This window comes from Melospiza georgiana, chromosome 1 (assembly GCF_028018845.1).
Source record: "Melospiza georgiana isolate bMelGeo1 chromosome 1, bMelGeo1.pri, whole genome shotgun sequence".
NCBI lineage: Eukaryota > Metazoa > Chordata > Aves > Passeriformes > Passerellidae > Melospiza > Melospiza georgiana.
Genome location: NC_080430.1, coordinates 20,554,409 through 20,573,621, shown reverse-complemented (window position 1 = coordinate 20,573,621; position 19,213 = coordinate 20,554,409). Strand labels below are relative to the sequence as shown.

General features: G+C 40.1%; 1 protein-coding gene across 5 annotated transcripts in view; it reads left to right on the top strand.

Moving 5' to 3' along the window:
- Positions 1-19,213, top strand: part of CACNB2 (calcium voltage-gated channel auxiliary subunit beta 2) — a 247,833-nt gene that overhangs the window by 128,387 nt on the left and 100,233 nt on the right. The window contains exon 1 of one of the 5 annotated variants that reach the window (XM_058029191.1): positions 8,290-8,561. The exons of the other annotated variants lie outside the window; for them this stretch is intronic. Within the exon in view, the coding sequence (XP_057885174.1) occupies positions 8,529-8,561 (33 nt within the window). The 5' untranslated portion in view covers positions 8,290-8,528. Of the gene's footprint in view, positions 1-8,289; positions 8,562-19,213 lie in introns of those variants that run through there. 5 annotated transcript variants of the gene reach the window in all.

Genomic DNA, 19,213 nt, shown 5'->3' with positions numbered 1-19,213 from the left:
GGAACAGGTTCACCTTTGAAACTCTAGTCAGGGTGTAGAAAATGGCTGAAAGCCTTTCTTGCAGAATGAGAGTCCTGCAGTGTCAGACAGAGAAGGACAGCCCCACAGAAATGGAGTTTGAGATTTGCTCTTTGCTCAGCTGCAAAGCCTTCAGTGCTGTCAGCATGGGGGAACCAGGCTGTTCAGAGCATTCTTTTTAAGAACACTGATCAGGAATTGTGGCAAGAGGGAGGAGAAGAAAATGTGCAATACAGAAAAGTGCAATTGAAAAATCACATTTTTACATCTTACAGTTATATCTGGATTCTAACTGAGGAAAAAAATGTCATTTCAATGTAGAAATGGAAAGACCTTTGCACCTTCTTACTCTCTGCCAAGTATTCACCTTCTTACTCTCTGCTAACAAGATCCTGTTAATTTGAGTGGACAAGGAAGATTGACTGAAAGTACCTTACCTTCATGATGCATCTCATCAGGGCAGTTCTGATCATGTTGTTGTAACACATTGCACTAATTCTCTGTGAGCAGCAACTTACTGCACTTATTTAATCCCGTGCACTGCAATCTGCTGTCCCTGCTGGGCTGACACGCTGGTTCCTCCGGCCGCGTTTTCCCTGCAGCACTGCGAGTTCCTGGCCAGGGTTACACATCTGCCTCCCTGCTCATCAAACTGAAACACACTTCTGTTGTGCCAGGGTGACACCCAGCCTCATAGGTGAGAGAGCCATTACAGCAGCACATATGCTGCCTAAATTCCACTTAATTCCTATTTTGAGCTCTCAGGTGGGTCCCAAGAGATAAATAGTCCTTTCTGCAGAGACAAGTCTTCCAGCTTTTACATTTCACCAGAACTTATTTCAGTGGAGTTTATTAAATTGCACAAGATAGTCCATCAAAAATTAAATGTAATTAGTCCAGATTTTAAGAGTGCAAAACATCAAAAATATTAGAGGTTTCAAAAACAGTGAAAAATTAGAAATGAGAACTGAGATTTGAAGAAGCAATGAGGCCAAAGAAACCACAACATTTGGTGATAGTCGATAATTTAAATTGAATTGTGGGGTGATGGCTTGTGCTAAAAATGCATAAACAAAGGCAGAGTGAGCCAAAATTACTCCCGTGGCCTGCTGTTGTGGTTCTCCTGGTTAGATGCATTTTATTTTCTGAAATGGGAACAGAAGTTGGAGGTATCGATAGCACAGGTTTTACAAGCAGTTGTGTAAATGTGATTTTGAGATATGCCTGGACATTTTAAAAGCCAAAACCATTTTAAAGGCACAGGGGCTCACACATCTCCTCCATGAACTATCAGTCACTAAGTTAATGTCCTGAGTATGGAACTGCACAGCAGTTGTCCCAGAGGACAACTATGTAAGTGGACCACAGTTTTCAGGATGGGGATGTGGCCAGAGGGTAACATTCCAACTAGTCTGGGCAAGCTGCTCTGCACAGCTACGAGCCAAAGGTATTCCTCAGTCTCCAGCTCTGGATAATCAGCATCTGGCCATGATGGAGCTGCCCTTGGCACTTGAAACATTTCAGTGCCCCCAGCGGCAGACGAGTGCTGAGTGCGAGAGGTGAAAGCTTTTCACTGAGATTAAAAACCCCTGCTTATTTAATGCTGCATTAATGTATGGGTAACACCATAAAGTATCAACCTTTCAGTGGAAAGATGTGTTTTCTAAGGAAAAATAGCAAGCACAAGCTGTTGCTACAGCATTGTGTAAGTTTTATATATTCTACTTCAGGATATAAGTGTTCTCTGTGAAGGTTGTTTCTTTTACTGAAATTCTTGTGCCCAAAGGTATATTAATCTCTCTTTTTGCAATTAATACATATAGGAAAGCAAACATTATCTCCTATTTAATACTGAGATATTACCTTTTTAAAATGTCATTGTTGAATTAATTTTTTCTTCCAACTCCTTAAGCAAATTCCTTAAACAGAATTTACTGCTGTTTTGGAAGTGTTTGGCTGCACATTCAGCTGTAGGTGACTTCTATGACCATCCTAGACCAGCAATAACATGTTGAATTCTTCAATATGTTGAATTGTTCTTTCTGTATCTCCCTGTTCTCTGTGTTTCACTGCAACAAGGCTTTAAGAAGACAATGTTCCACATGACTCTACATCACATGTAAAAAATAAAAATAAAAATCTTGCCCACGCATGGGAACAATCACCTATAGGCAGATTTTGCAACTTTATAGCATTTATAGCACCTCTCCAATATCTCAGTGATGCAGAGGATTTATAATACAACAGGTCTTTTTATTATGTATCTGTAATACAAGTGTTTTCAAACATGCTGAGTTCCTGACACTCGTTGCAGGTTGGATTAGAAGGTTTAACATCTGACTGCAGGGAGGTCAGGAGTTTGTTATTTCTGTGGCACTGTGAGAACATACTCACGTTATCTTTCCATGCAGCAGGAGATAGCATGTGCCCCTAATGTATGTATGTTTGCAAGTTGAGAAGTTAGGTCTGCTGTTCATGTTATCACTGCTGTATCCCAAAATAGAAAAGTGCAGGCAGATTGGATTGTGTTAGAGAATGGTAACCATAATAACCAATAACAATCTGCAAATGATAAGCAGTTTTAATGTTTAAAAATAAAATTTATATAGCATTCCTGTACTTCCATGGGCATACTTTCAGATTTTATTATTCATTCATTTGAAGCTTGGTTTTGAGATTTAAGATGTGACATTAATCTTAAGGAAGTGTTTTCATTATTGCATCTTGAATTAGTTGACACTGGTTTATTATATACCTAAACTATATCTCACAGAATAAAATTTTACTTAACAACCCTCTTTCAGATGTACACCATCTGTAAGGGAGAATTACAACCATCCTACGTGATGCATGGAATTTTATGGAAGGAGATAGATTTTTTATTTTGTGGTTGGATGTAAAATGGATACATTCAGGAAAGAAATACCAAGTCTTCTGGAAGTTAATGTAGTGTACCTTGATAATTTGGAATCTGCACCATGTTCAGGGATGCTGCCCATCACTTCAGCTGATATGAAAATGAAACAAAAAAAAAAAAAACACAAACCCTTCTAACTTGCCCCAAACTATGCTATTTCTTTTGAGGGATGCTTTTAAAAGAAAGGAAGGTATCATTCAAGAGAATTAAGTGGTCCAAATTGTGTCCTGGCCCTGCCAACCCCCTCCTTGCCTACCCCCAGCACAAAAATAGGGATGTTTAAGCACAAGTCTGGGAAACTCCAACTGAATTACTTAACGTGTCATGAAACTGTCTGAGCAATGTGGTGCTATGAGCAAGCTTTTAACTCTTCTGGGTTAGCATGCTCTCAATCTTCCTTGCTGAGGCAGTACTATCATTTTCATAAAACATGTGAATGTTTCTTACAATGTGGAGTCCTGTTTTGGCTGTTCTTAACTGCTGAGACCCTGCAGTTACCATCACACAGAGAGTTACAGTGGCAATGAAAGAGCTGGAAAAGACCCATTCTTCTAAATGTGCTGATGTCCAGAGGAACAAGGCAGCCTGGCTTCAGATCCATGCTGTAGCTCTTTCAGGGCAGTAATACTCCTGAAAATTTGAGTTTATGCTGCTGGAAGGGTGTTGCCCACAGTTAGAATGACCCCTATGGGAGAAAATCAATGGGAGAGCTAAAATTCATAGAAAAAAAAACCTAGTTGCTAATCATTATTTTCACATATAAATAACCTTGTTACGAAATTATTCAGTGCTGGTGTGGGATGGGACAGAATGGGATAGTTTGGATGCAGGGTAATGAAAGTGCAATAGCTCTTGCTCTTTCATGCTATATGTGAGAAGGAACAGCTAATTCAGAGTTTTTTGGCCAAAAGTTTCCTTAACAATTTTGCTGCTAGCTGTGTAAAGGTGTTACAAGCCATTGACATTCTTCACTGGGATTTGAATTTAAATCTGAATTAGGTAAGAGAGAGTCAATTGCTTTCCATAGAGTTCCAAAAAAAAAAAAAAATGTTGTTACTGTTGGATACAAGCTGAAAGATTCTTGTTTATCAAGAAAGGTCTGTTTAGTCTATTAACCTTGACAACCATGTCAGCATTTTTTTCTGTTTGTTTTCCCAAAGGCACTGTGTTGAAGTACTATGATATACAAAGCTATTTATAGTGTAGACAGTTCATAGCTATGCTTAAAAAACATGGGTCAGGGTTTAAATACCAGAGTTAAATGCTATTCTCTTTGACAATCTGAAAAGTCATTATGCGTAATCCCTGAAAATTAAAATGGAGAGATGGAATCCCTAAAATATCAATGTGAAACAGATAATTTTTAATTTCACAGAGTGCTTGAGGTAAAAAGGAACCTCTGAAGCTATTCCAGTTACCTGCTCAGAGCAAGGCCACCTAAAGCTGGTAACCCAAGACCTTGTTCAGATGGCTTTTGACTATCTCTAAGGATTGAGACTCCAGAACCTTCCTGGGCAATGTGTGCCAGTGCTCTCTGACCCCCTCAGTAAAATTAAAAAATAATAATAAAAAAATTCTCTGTGTCCAAATGTAATTTCCTATATTTCAATCAATACTCATTTCTTTTTGCCTTTTCAGTAAGAGTCACTAAGTACAGTCTGGCTCTGTCTTTATTCCCCTTCTACCAGACACTGTACACCTTAATAGAATTTTATGAAAGGAGCAAAACTTAGGGAAGCAGTCAGGGGAAAAAAAATCCACACATATTGACACACCTGTGTTTGTACCAGTTTACCTCTGTTAACACATGATTAATATTGCTATTGCTGTGTCAGCTTCTACAGGTGAGCAAGAGCTACTTTAAAAGTGCTTGTATACATTGAATAAGGGATTTACTTTATCCTTGTGATTTACTTCATCATTTCAGACTGTGGTCTTGACTCCAGCAGTCACAGTATTTTATTTTTCTTTAGTTTGAATGCTGGTTTTTAAGGTCCAGTCTTCATCGAGTTATGTTGGTGTAGCTCTCTGTCACACATCTGCAGGAACATGTCCTGCTGGAAAGTGCCAGCTGGGGAGAGGAGCAATTCCACCCTTAGCTTTATTTCCACCTACCATTTTTTAGATGTATTTCTGTCCTTTTGACACTTTCTGCCTTCATCCCAGTTCCATTCTATTTCAAAATAGAGTAGAACTTTGTCTCTTGTTGAAGTCTCCAACTTACAGGTTTTCCAATGGCCTGTATTTGCTTGATCAGCCAGTTCTGCCCAGGCATTCCATCTCAGCCTCTCTGCCCTGCTCCACACCATTCCACTCCTTCCTGCTTACTTCCTAGCTTTAGGCTGCTCAGATAGCAAGCTGTCTCTGTGAAGGCCTTTTCAAATCCTGTTGTGCTCCCTGCCTACCATGAACATTTTTCTTGCAGGACCTTAGTACTGTCTTCTAGCCTAGCTTCTGTGCTCTCCTCCCTGTGGGTCACGCTGCTGCCATCCATCCTTGTTCTGCACTCTGGTTTTCTGCTTTTCCCATCCCACCACCTCTTCAGCCCCGTGGTTCACAGATTCCTTTTTCAAAACTCTCTCTCCCTCTCCATGCTTCCCTCATACTCCTCCATCTCCTCCACTTCTCTGCTTGCTCTTTCTGGATCATGGCATTCTGCCTGCAAGGGTCAGCCCTGGTGAGATGCTGCCCACCCTGAGTCCCTTGCCTCAGTCAGCTACTGGGGGAACCATGTGCAGCAAAACCCCTGTGTTGTCACTTAGCTGGGAGAGGAGCACAGGTCATCCAGAAGTGCTTTGCTAAGTTTAAACACCCTCAACAGGGGTAGCATTTTTGCAGACTTTTAATTCTTGAACCATAAAAGCTATATGCAAATTTGCTTTGTGGAGCCCTGAGACAGACTTTGGTACCTGTCATGATGTTTCAGTTCAAGAGAGCAATGAGCAATTCAGCTTATTTACTGTCCAAGCTGCCAAACTCTGGCTGCTTGTGCTGTCTGTAGTGAGAATTACTTGTGACATGAAAGTCACTTATGGTGACAGCCTGAATAATGCCCTAAGTCTCTGTTGAGTGTATGCAAACTGCAGTCCTCCCTGATTTCATGCCAAAGTACAGGAGCTGATGAAATTATTTTTAAAAATTATCATAATTTTTAATACATACAGAGCAATATGTTTTACTTTTTTTGATGTTAGGAGTACTTGTAACATTCCTGCTGATTTTCTTTTTCTCCAAATTAGTTGTGAGAGCCATATCCAAAAGGCAGCAATCAAGCCACAGCACCCAAATTTCAATTGCTTAGAAGAGCTGTATCAGACAAGCAAAGTAATGTGTGATGACACTGGCTTTGCCAGTTTTGACAGGTGTGGTTTCACACTAAAAACACTGTGGGAAAACTTGGGCAATTACATTAAAGCTAATAAGTGTGTGTGACCACACTCATTCAGCATCAATAGGAGCAACCAGCTTGGACAAGTGGTGATTACATTCCAATAGAGGTGTCTGATGCCTGTTAGCCTCCATGCAGGAATGATGCATGTTTTATTTACGCTCTGGGAATGAACTGTTATGATATTATTTGTTTGAAGCGTAATTTGCAATTGATATAACGCAAAGTGACCAGTTCAGCTGACAGATTTAAACTAATGCTATTTTGTAAACATATGGTTGGAAATAAAATTAATGTCTTCTGATTTCTGATTTGCCCTTTTCCAACCATTTTCTTGGGTTTAACTCTGCTTGTGGATACATAAAAGAAGATAAAAAAATCTAGACTCATGAGTCACATCACATATAGTCAACAGAGCACCAAAGGTCTGTTTTGACAGAGAAAACAGATTGAGAGAAGAATATCCTACTAACTCACGCAAAGAAACTGAGTTAGTCAAGAGATGTATTTAAAATAAGCAGGGGATGATGCAAGGGAAGATATTTACAATGTATTTAAACTGCTTCGTTTGCTGGTTTTATTAGGAAAGGGGTCTTGTTCTCTTTCTTCTGTGAAAGAGAAGGAAATTGAGTAGCACAAACTGGTTTTCAATGCTATATCTTGTCATAAGATGCTGTCTATATTATATTAACTTGATTATAGATATAAATGGGCAAGCATACACCCACACATTTCCTCCTTAAGAAGTTACATATTCCATATTTTTTTCTTAGTGCTTATGTTTAGTTCCGGTTATAGGATATAGTGCTAGCAGCAGTGTGAACTATGAAGAATTGAGAGGACTGAGCTGGGCAGGGATGGGTTTCATAGTGCTGTTTGAAAGCAGTTTTGATCGGGGTTGTGTTACTGGATGCTGACTGGTGGCCTCTTCCTCAGTTGTAAGGAACAGCCTTTCCCAGCGGGCAATATTTCTGCGTACTTGGTTTACTTTATGCTGTATTCCTACACCATCTTTATTGGGATTTATTTTTAAGGCCCATTTTAATATTAATTTGGGAATGCAGTTGGGGAATTGGTCTCTGAAGTCTTTCAGCTGTGTTTTATCCTGCTCTTTTGCTTTTTTTACTCTTTCTTGTCTGCTCTGCCTGCGCTAGAAGTTGGCCAGGAGCGAGGCGGGTCCTTGGATTCCTCTGTCCCGGTGAGGTATTCCATGCCGGATCCGCTTCCCGCGGCTGGAGGTAGCGGGTGTAACTTTTCAGTAACCATTGTGGCACAGAGATAAAGTTACACCCTGTTTACAGACCGGCTGGGTCTAATCAGTGCGAGGAAGCAATGAAGCGAGCGAAACATGCAAAAGGGAAACTATTCCGGGCTGCTTGTTTGCTCGTTTGTTTGTTTTTAGAAAGACATAGATCGTGAGATAGCTGCATGAGTTTCTGCAGCACGGTCAGAGCAGCGAGGGGTATGTGCGAGCCGAGCTCCCCGCGGCTCACCCGGCCGCAGCAGCCTGTCCCTCACGGGCCCCGGCGGCTCCTCCCGGTCCCTCCCGGGCCCCGGCCACCGGCCACAGCAGCCTGTCCCTCACGGGCCCCGGCAGCTCCTCCCGGGCCCTCCCGTTCTCCGTGGCTCCGCGGGCCGCACTCGCTCTCTCCCGGCCGCGCTTTCCCCGCTCAGAGTTTGGGCGGTGTCGCGCCAGGCGGGGCAGGGCCGGAACGCGGCGCTGCCGCCCCGCGCTGCCCGCACCGCCCCATCCCTCAGCCCGCACCGCCCCGTCTCGTTCCATCCCATCCCGTCTTGTTCCATCCTATCCTGTCCCGTCCCGCCCTCCGCACCGCACTGCTCCGTCCCTCTGTCCCGCACTGCCCCGTCCTTCTGTCCCGCCTGCCCCGGCTGTGGCTGCCCGCCCCGTCCCGCTGCCCGCCCCGCCCCGCTCGGCTCCGCTCGGCTCCGCACGGGCTCGGGGCTGCCACTGCCGCTGCCGCCCGCGGAGTTTCGCAGTTTTCCATCGCGCCGGTCCCGCGGCCCTCGCAGCAGACTCCGAGTTCATGCCCGAGAGCCCCGGTGCCTCAGGAGCAGCCCAGGCGTGGGAAAGCAGCCTGGGAAGCCCGCCCGGCTGGGACGCGGGAGCCGAGGATGCAGGGGAGGATCTGACTGCAGGCGGCCGGGCGCTCGGGGCAACTGGTGTCAGACCGCGAAGGAGTAACTATGTACCTTTTTGGCAGTGAGGAGTACGAAGTGGTAAGATGTGAACTAGTGGTTTTTTTTTTCCTTAGTTTGTACTTGTTTATCATGTTCCAATCTCAAGTTTATTGGGCAGCTTTGAATTTCTGTCATTATCGTTTTTTCTGTGTTTGAACTTTAGTATTCACCAATTCGATGGCTTTTTAAATATGGCATTTTTCTCCAAGTTCTTCAAGTTGTGAGGTACTATTTGGTAGATAAAATTGAATTTACTTTCCTTGTCTTGTTTCTTGCATTGTGGTGGCATTGAAAGTATTTAACTACTGAGTATTACAAGACTATTTGGACTCTCAGTTGAGCAAACTCATGCCTCCAAATAATTCAGAATTTGTCTCATACTTTGTAATGTAATTAGACTACAAGGAGTTACGGAACTGGCCTTAGCAGTATGTTTGTGGGGATGTTGCCAAACCATTTCTTTTGTACAAAAGTTCAAAGCATGTCATTGTAATGTACTGCAGTGTCTATCAAAAGAGCTAGCTTACAAAAACCCAAACACACCCACGTTAAGATCTGACACTCTTTTCTTAAGTACGTGTGTAGAACAGTCTTTGAAATAAGTTGATGATGTCAGAGAAGACCAGAAGAAAACCACTAACAGCTCCACACTTCTGCATGGCATTGTTAGCTGACATAAAAGTTTGCGTTTCTGCAGCCTGTGGTTCAAGTGCTACGTTGTAAGCAAAATGGATGGATTCTTCCACCCACACACATTTGTGACTGAGTCCAAATCTGAGGAGCTTTGGGGAAGAATAACACCGAAAAGTATGTATGAACTCGACTATAGGACATCAAAATAAATTTCACAAGCTCAAAAGTGCTACATTCTTTGCATTTAACTGGCAATAGCAAATGTTTTGTTTTGATTGTTGAAGTTGCTCTTTGAAGTATAAGAGGGCCTTTTATGGCAGTCTGGTTTCTACAACACATTTCAAGGAATTAATTTAGTTATTTTGGATTTTTTTCCTCTTTTATTTTTCTTTTCTAAATTCCAGCCGGCTATGTTTTTTAGATGCAACAAATGTAGAAGACATTCAGGAAAATAATTTAAGTGCAGCTGTGTGCACATTGAACTCATTTGTGAATGTGTGACTTACACAAACTTTTACAAACCAAGCTAGGGAGCTGAAAAGAACTTAGTTTTTCCAAAGCAGTAAGCCACAGGGCATTGCAGTGATTATGCTATAGAATGTTTATGTGTGTATAAACATTATAAAGCAGGAGAGTGTCAAAACTTTGAAGCTTTTTTTTTTTCTTATTTGATTACATTCAGATATCTGTAAAGGGTAGCAAGTCACTCTTAACAGACTTTTTCATTTTTGCTCTTCATTTCATTGTATCCTGTGGAGTTACTTCCTTGTTCATACAGCAAGCAAGTCTGAAATTTTAAAATGTCTTGCAAATAACATAGATAACTGAAGAATGGTGTTAGGGCTTTGGATTGAGATCTCAATCTCTTTCTCTGATGCTGTTTCAGCTTCTAAAAAATTCTGAAGTATTCTGTGTCATAGAAAGTAGTGTTTGAGACAACTTTCCCAGGCACATGAACCATCTCATTCCAGTCCCTTTTCTACACCATACTGACACAAAGTGAAATAGCATCAATAGAAAAAGTAAGAAGCCCACCATGAATGGTGTGGGGTGTGGGGTTAGGGTTTTTTAATTGCCTTCTTGTTTTGTTTTTTTTTTTTTTTTTTCTTTCATTCTTTTTGATGTCTCTAGAGGTCCCTGAAACTGAAGAGTAAGATCTCCTCAAACAAAATGTGTCACCAAGTGCAGACTAAAATACCATTTGGGTTTTTTCTTAGTTTTTCTTTAGAGCAAGGCAGTTTGGGGGAAAAGAAGGATGCACTTTTGTGGTGTTATTTTGGCAGCCAGACTTACCAAGATGTTTGCTTTACTCAGTGATAAGTAAAATGGAATTGATGGTATACATAAAGCTTGAATTTAGCTTTTATTGTTCAGTAAAAGCTAAATCAATGTGAAACTTCTATCTGTACAGATCTGTTGTTCATGAAGCCATATGCTCTGTACTGTGGAAAAGTAATTTGTTTCATCTTCCCACACAATTACTTCAGTCACTGAAGGACAAAGTGAGTGAAAAGTGACAGTGAAGAATTTTAGGGTTTAATTTTAAGTTTACTATTAATTTAAAGCAATTTTAAATAAGTTTAAGGAATTATAGCTATGCATATAATATTTGATTTTTATCCTAGGAAGGAGAATATTGATGAAAAGAAACATAGCATCATTAAAGCATCTCTTAGAGGAATTCAGTAAATCCATCTCTTAAAACTCAATATTTAAATAGAGTAATAGAGAAATGGGACTGTGTATGATCATTTTTTGCATTTCATCTGCACACACACACATGTCCACGTGAGCACACAGACACGTTTGCAGAAACATTTGTAGCTGAGGTGGTGTTCTAACCCAGCTGGATTGAATAGCCAGATGCCACAGACTGGTACTACCAACTTTTGCATCCACTCTGCTTTCTTTTTATTCCTGTGTATAAACAAGCTTGAATTATTAGCTCACTCTGAGTGCATTGTAAGTCCAGATATCTGACATCATTGATAATTAACTCTGATACTATCTCCCACCAACTCCAGCTGACAAAGATAATATTGCTTAAGAATCAGTTATCAAAAGAAAAAATTTGGGGTTTACAACCACTTCATATTAAAAATAAACACAAAGGGTCATGACACAGTGACAAAAGCTATATTTTTGAAATAAAATAAATAAATAAATTTATTAATAATAAACCACGTAGCGGTCCTTTGCTATTTCCATTAGTATTTCCATAAATGTTCTAACTTGGGATGCACAGTGTCTTCCACATTACATTTTAGAACTTTAAGTAGATGCTTATTAAGCTTTTTATGAGTGATGAAATAAACATATGGAATATTTTTAGACATTCTTTGCCATATACCTGACAAAGTAGATGTGTTTGCCTATAGTAAGCAATTTAATTTCATAAATACAGGAGACTGTAAAAAGCTGCAGGCCCAGCAGTCTCATTTGTGCCTGTAACTTGTTTGTTTAGGCCTTTTCCTGTTTGTTTGGGAAATAAACCTCTGGTTAAAGGGAATAAACAAATAAATTAAACAGAACTGGAGTAGCTCATCAAAAATGAAACAGAAAGAGGGAGCTTCTTTTCACAGATGCCTGGTAGATCATAGTCTGCATTACTCTCCCAAAACAAAAGCATCTAAACCTTACTCCCAACAGACTTTGGAGTTCCACATAAGGGATGATGGGACTCCAGATGGTGCTGGCAAGGCTGGGAGGCTCTGCTGTGCCCCAGCAGAGCATTTCCCGTGGCTGCAGAACATCTGCTCCTACTCCCTCAGGTGGGCCTTGCCAGGGCTCTGGGTGCTGGCAGCTCCAGCCACATCCCTCCTGCCTTCCCTGGGGTGTGCCAGGGCTGGTGGCACCCACTTGTCCTCAGCTGGGCACAGGACACCTTTGGTATTTTGTCACTCCTTCCCACCAGCAGTCCCCTGGCAGAGGCTTTGGGCTCTGATGTATGAGCATGATCCAACACTGTGATGGTAAGTGTAGGGTTAATTAGGATTTCTTCTGAGAAAAACCTAATCACTGGGAAGCTGTTCTTTTAGCAGAGTAGTTCAGAGGCAGCAAGTTTTCTTGGTTATTGGTCATTTAAGAAAAATAATTGAATTTCATTCATTCTATTGCGTGTAACTTTCAGATTTTTTGATCTATTTTTAACTTTCCTAAGAAACTCAAAACTTGGCTTTTTTTGATCTCCAAAGATATTATTTTTGGAAAATATCCTTAAAAAGAGTGGGAAACCTCTTTATAAGTCCACTGAATTGCTTGTGATGTCTGGAGCATATGTTTTGGTTGCCTTGGAAATTGAGCATTTGTCACTTGTGTTCTCCAGGCAAAAGTTTTGAACTTGTCTATTTAAATTAAATCTTCGCTTCCGTTGAGTTTGCCTATGTCCTCTTGAAGGATGGAGCACTTCTTTTGGAATAATAAGTATGATGTTGATAAATGCCAGTTATACTCATGACTCCTGCCAGGCAGAATTATCTTCCAAAAAGTATGAAAAATCTATCTGCTAAATTTCTACAGGAGGGGAATATCTTGGAGCAGTCAAATGTCATTCAGGTTTGAGAAGAGTTACTCTTTGACTGTTCTTCATGAATCAGACAGATCCCAATTCTGTGTGTACAGGCATTCTGCTGATAGGCTAATTTTCAAGGGAAACCCCACCTATTTTAGAAAAATTTAAAGTTCTAGAAATCAGTAGGGACAATACAGTGATATATTTACTCTGAGTCATTGCTACTTACCTGGTATCAGAAACTGAGTGAAGGGAGAAAAAGATGTTGTTTAAGATCAGAGAAAGTCACTTGCAACTTTTTAGCAATGGTAGTTTTCATCATACTGTGGATTGACATGGAAATGTATGAAAATAAATCAGAATTGCTTCTTTGGGAACCTCTCCCTTGAATTGCAATTGAATTGAATTAAAGTGTTTGTTATTACAAGGATGGTTTGGCAAATTACCTGTGGCAGAACACTGTACAAATTTAACCATAAGATTTTGGAATGACTTTCCCACATTCACCTTAGTTCAACCTAAGGCAACAACATCTAATGCTATGTTCAGATAGATAAGCTGTACAACATGTGACTGTAACTTGAAGTACAGACTTGAAAGGCAGTCAGATTAAATTCAGTCTCTGAGGTTTGCTTCAGAGCCATGAGTCTGTCCTTTGAAAAATCCCTTGACATTTTGATTCTTTATCTTTAAATTTTAGGAGACACTTGGCTTATTTCTAGTGACAATAGCACTTGGTTAATTTTCAACTGCAAATATTGTACAGCTGCACAAGAAATTGAGTTATTCATGCCTGAAACTGTGTGTTTAGTGAGAAGTACTCTTATGTGGAAGAAACAAGTGCTTATATGTGAAGATAGATGGGCTCACATCCAGAGCTGCATGTAGATTTGTGAAACAGTCACCCTTAGCAAGGCTTTTTCCTGTGGGTTTTCTGCAGCAGCCAAAGTGTAGAAGCAATAGAGTTTCCTTTTCCTAAATTGGAAAAATGAGGGTCATTCTGTATGGCATCATTCCCCATGACTAGCTCAGAGACCTCGCAGCTGTGTTTAAGCACTGCATATGAGTTTTGGGATTTCCCCAAGGAAAGCTGGGAGAGCTGGTGGTTCTGATGGCGTAGCAGAATGGCTCCTGAAACAGTTTCAGTTTAGAATAGGGAAACACTAGAGACGAAAATCCCAATAAAACCATGCAGAGGAAAGTATTGGTCATTTCTGTGTTACTCCCAAGACACCCAGTGTACTTGCCAGTTAGTGATTTGCACAACTGTAGTGACCATACTTCTTTCCCCAGAGAAAAAATCAATGTTTAATCGAATGTCCTGTAGTTTATGTAAAGTAGATATTTTAATAGCGATGTTACTGTTTGTTTCATATAGCTTCTATTTCCTTGCCTCCTGTCTTTAATTTGAATTTCAGTGACTAAGGATGGAGCCTTTTATATTTTTGAGAGTATATCGAAGGTACTTATAGTATGTGCGACATTCCCCTACCTCTGCCCCCACAGTCCAACACATGAACAGTCAATTAAAAGGTGGGGAGCTCTGTGGGGGCCATGGGTGGAGGCATGAGCTGTAGTCCCTGTTATGTACATGTGTCTGTGAGCAGTGGATCAGCTGTCCCTTGTGTGGAGCTCAGAACACCTGATTTTCAATTTAGGGTGGGTCCTAGGGAGTGTGGAGCTCAGGAGATTAAAGACAAGGTTTCTCCCTTCAGGTAATAACATTTAGAAATAGATATTTCCAACAAAAAATGTGAGGTAAGTCAATGACTGCAATTTATCTGGATCCTTTTGCACTGGTTTAGTGCTGAGCGATGCCTGAACACAATGAAGGAAGGGAATGAGCATTTCTCTTACTGTGGAAGAGGATCATGGTGAGTGCATGATGTTTGAGAAGCAGGTTTGTGCCTGAGGCACATGTGAGAGGGAGCCCTGTGAAAGTCAAATGGTTTCTGACATTTAGAAACCAACCTCGATGACCAGCTCCAGGTGAAATAGCAAAGGAGAAGTTTACTCCAGCTTAAGGAGTAGAGTGTAAGAGAAATAGAGTGTGAAAACTGGCCTGGGTTGGCAGGACCAGTGCAGTTCACCTCACAAACATGAAAAAAAAATAACAAAATCAGGGTGCTTAAAAGTCCCACCAAACTGTTTGAGGGAGCTCTGAATCTCTCAACTACTTTTCCATTTGTGAGACAGCAGAGGGAAGGAGGTCTCTCACAGGACCTGGCTTCTGAGTGTATTGATAGCACCAAGGCCTGATGAACTCTGTTAATTCATCTATTGGTCTTGGTTTCAGTTCATTTCCATTAGAAGGAAATGGCCATGATAATGACCTGTGGCAATGCACTGCTCAGCCTCATGCTGCACAAGGAACTTTACCTCAGTGATGGGAACCAGCATGGATTTGGGGAAAAAAAATAACCTGATAACTTCATGATCAGGATTGCTTGAGTTTTTCTATTCTATATTCATCATTTATCCTACAGGCCCTGATAGAAATAATTGGCTATTTTTCAGTGAGGAATTTGTATGAAGCTAATGTAGCCATTAAAAAGTGTTAATGATAGAAGGAGTAATCTAGGCAGGACAGTACAGAGTTAACAAGCTAGTTAGTTGGGCTTCCCTGATTTATGTAGCTACATACTTAATTCTTGGATTCCTCTGTACACTGTGTGAGTGTGTCCAGGCTTTTGGAAATTATTTACAACTTCCTCCCTGTTATGCCACATGAATTCATAGTTCTTATTTAATTAAATGTCAGGAGACCTATGTAGCTAGAGGTGTCCTCTGGGTAAAAGATACTAATGGCCTATGGTTTAAGTAATCAATTTATAATGCTTGGGGTGGAGCCCTGCATACAAAAGTTGAGCTATTTAGAGGAAGGTGGCTGGAATGTCTTTGGTTAAGGAATTGGGACATGCATATGCTGTGCATGAATATGGTGCAAAATAAATTCAGGTCCTGCAGAACCCGGTGTTCTGCCTCTAATAATAGCCTTACTTTAAAGTTTGTTTTCCACTTGGTATTTGTGCCATGCATTTTGATGTGTACGTTGTTTAGCCTGTGGATGGATGTGAGGTAGCAGAAGGGGTGGCAGAAGGGTTAGCAGAAGATGTTTTATGTGCAGAATGGAAATCGTGCCTTCCCTGCAGCACATATGGAAAGCTGAAGTCAAGAAGGCATGCTGGCACTGTGTGCCATGGTGCCTGCTCGCCTGGCTGCCTGTTTTAGCCTCCCTATCCTGGGCAGCACAGCTCCTCTCCCATCAATGGTGTGCGAGGCGGTGGCTGCCAGCCTGGGCAGCTTGTTGCTCTCTTGACCTTCCAAAACTCCAACAGTTACAGCAGCTCAATTAAGCACTCCTAGCAGGCAGGCTGGATATAGTCCAGTGGCATTTTGATAAAAACCTTCCACACGGGGAAATCAAGGACCAAAAATCCCATTTCAGAATATTTGGTATGAAGTTTCTTTGATAAACTTTTTGGGCCACAAGTCCTTTTTTCCCCCCTTTGTTTTCCTTTTCTTTTACAGTTGAGGCTGTGTGTTTATGTCTGTTTGGGAATATGTTTCTGTTTTCTAGTTGATGATAGTAAGTAAGATGATTTGTTCTGATGAACAAATTCAGTAGCAGCTGATCAGAGCAAATCTAGAATTTGTTCTTATTTAACACTGGCTCTCAGGAAGGCTATCACAGGGGAAAAATCCATCTAACTCTTTATGGAAGTCATGGACATCTATCCTCATGAAGACATGTCTACTCTAAATTATAAACAAGCTCCGGGAACTGGAATGACTAAATGAAATGCTGTTTGTTTACTTACACTGCATGTTACTTTCCAGATAATCACTTCAGCTGATGAATAAGAATTACAAAGTCCAGAGGATAAGTAACACATCTTTAATAGGAATCATCAATTCTTTTTTTCAGCTGTCTTTTATTTACACAGAAGTGGGTAATGATAACTATGCTTTTTTATTATTCTTATTTTATACATCTCTGACCAGATTAATTTCTAAGATTCTGCTGGGAAAAAATATTAGCAAAATTTTGGTGTTTTCATTGCAGTAACTACAGACCCATAGGAACCAGCCATTTTAAAAGGTTTTTTCCTGAGAAATGAAAGATTAAAATCCCTGGGAAATTCTCCTATGCACACTTCATTTTACATTGTCATTTACAACACAGTGTGATTCTATACATTTTAATTTAGCAATGCGTAGGAATTTTTGATGTTTAAAATTCTAGTATTCCATCTTATATTTTATGGTTTATAATATAGTCTTAAAGTTCTGGTAGAGCTTTCAAACCAATCAAATGGAGTTAATAAGAATTGGGGTTAATATTTTTTTTTATCTTTTTAAGGCAGTTTCTGTGTTTCTTACAAATATCTATACAGATGTTCTTATTAAAAATAAATTCTTTAAATCAAAGTAGTTTTTTATTGGTATAAGAAAAGCAGTTTTGTTTCTGAAATACAGAATGAGAGTGCTTTCTACTCAGCTGAGTGCTTAAGTCTAAGGACTGGTAGACCATTACAAGAATTTTTAAGCAGAGGGAACAATCAAAGCCCAGTTTATGGGAGCAAGGCTGATACATTAATATTGCTAGTTAAGAATCATAAGAACATAGTAGTATTTCAAAGCTATTTCTATTAGTAACAACTAAGTATGATATAAAAGATCTGTACATGTCTTTTCATGAAGTATATTTGTCTGAAAGGAAATTACAAACTTAGTTTACTTCCCTGGAGGTAACTGAAGTTTATTATATGTGCAGAAGTGGGCTTTACTAAAATTGACTTTTGCATATCTTCATAGAATTGTTTCTATCTGCTTGTAGAGGCAGATCAGCTGGCTAATTTTTGAGGCTAAATGTCAAAGTTCATAGTTTATTATCCTAAGATGTAAGTACTCCTAGAACTTCTTTACACTTTTATTTGGTGTAGGAGATTGAAGACTAAAACCCTTTGTAAAGCTGCAGAATTTTAATCCATGGAGATTAGACCTCAGCTAGACAGGGTCCTGAGCAATCTGCTGTGGCTTTGAATATGCTGCTTACTCTTGAGCAGGAGGTTGGACTAGATGTCCTTTCCTCCACATGTCCTCTCACCAGTCTCCTTTTTTTCTTTGATTCCACTGAGAGAATGCAGACTATATAAAAAACTTCAGGGCACAAAGGGGGAATCCCCGTGTTTTTACTTCATAAGTCAAGACTCACGCTTAGAAATTGTCATCATGTCCAGCAGTTGCCCAGCAACTGATTTAGTTCCTGTTAGTGAAGGATGCCCAGCACAATTCTGAAATTTTAGGCCTTTAATCTTTAATTCACTGTGGTTGTTTTGCCTTCATCTGGATTCCATGTAAGTATGGGATAATATCTATAAAGTGAGATATGAAAGAGGCATTAGATTGTTGCTCGAATATAGTCAATTTATCATATGTATCCTCATATATTTAGGAAAGTTGTGTTGTTTCCCTTAATTCCTTCTAAAATGGAATAATTCAAATTGTGTGCTGTAATTCTGTTATTCATTATAGACATCCTGGCAGGAACATGGGTGGCCTTCAGTCATGCTTAAGTGGAATCATAAGATTCCCTGTACAAGACTTTAGTACCATATGTGAAATTTTGATTTTGCTGGTGGACATTTCACTTGAACGTGACATTGGGAAAATACTTTATTTCTTTTAAATAGCCACCACATACACCTATTTCCTGGTAAATTAAGCCGCTTTGTCTTCTGGGAGGTTTCCTTTGCATGCATGAATGTTATCTCTCTCCTCTCCTGCCAGGAACATAGATTTGTAAGGAAAAATTAATAATTCAGTTCAGTCATGTCTTTTTAGTACAAAATAATGCTGTCATCACTTTGGATCCAGAGGTTCAGTGGAATTTGCAGGCAAGAACATCTGGGGAATGGTCTGGATGGGACTGTCCTGGTGTGCTGAGGGACAAGACATAATTCAGCTGATACCATTCCCTATAGCTGCTTTTGACTTGTCACCACAGGAATAAAATTTGATATATTCCTGTAATCAAATGCCTCCCAGGGAAATGCATACGTTTTTAAAAATTCCGAACACTGCAAATTTTGCTGTTTTGTTTAGGGTTATTTTAAATAAACTTGGACATCTGTGTCCTGTAAGTGTGGTGGGAGAGATTAGTCCTGCCAGTTATACAACATGTTTTGTGGATCAGCTTGACTTGTAACAATTGAAAGTGTTGCTCTTGTGCTTCTCCAGTAGATTTTATGATGTGAATGCAATGCTATTCAACTTCAATAAGGTCTGTTTTAGCAAAATCAAGAGAGGAAGCAAGAAGGAACTGCTAGGGAAATCATAGACTATGATGATTTTGAAAATTAACAGGAATGAAAAATACTGACACCCTCTCAAATCATGAAATGATCCAGGTTTGCAGACAACTGACAAAAGATGAGAAGTTATAAAAGAGCACACTTGTGTTACCGTGCCAGCTTCAGCAACAAGCGTTTCCTTTTCTTCTGCATGATGAAGGAAACAATAAGCCATGATTCTTTTTTTAAGC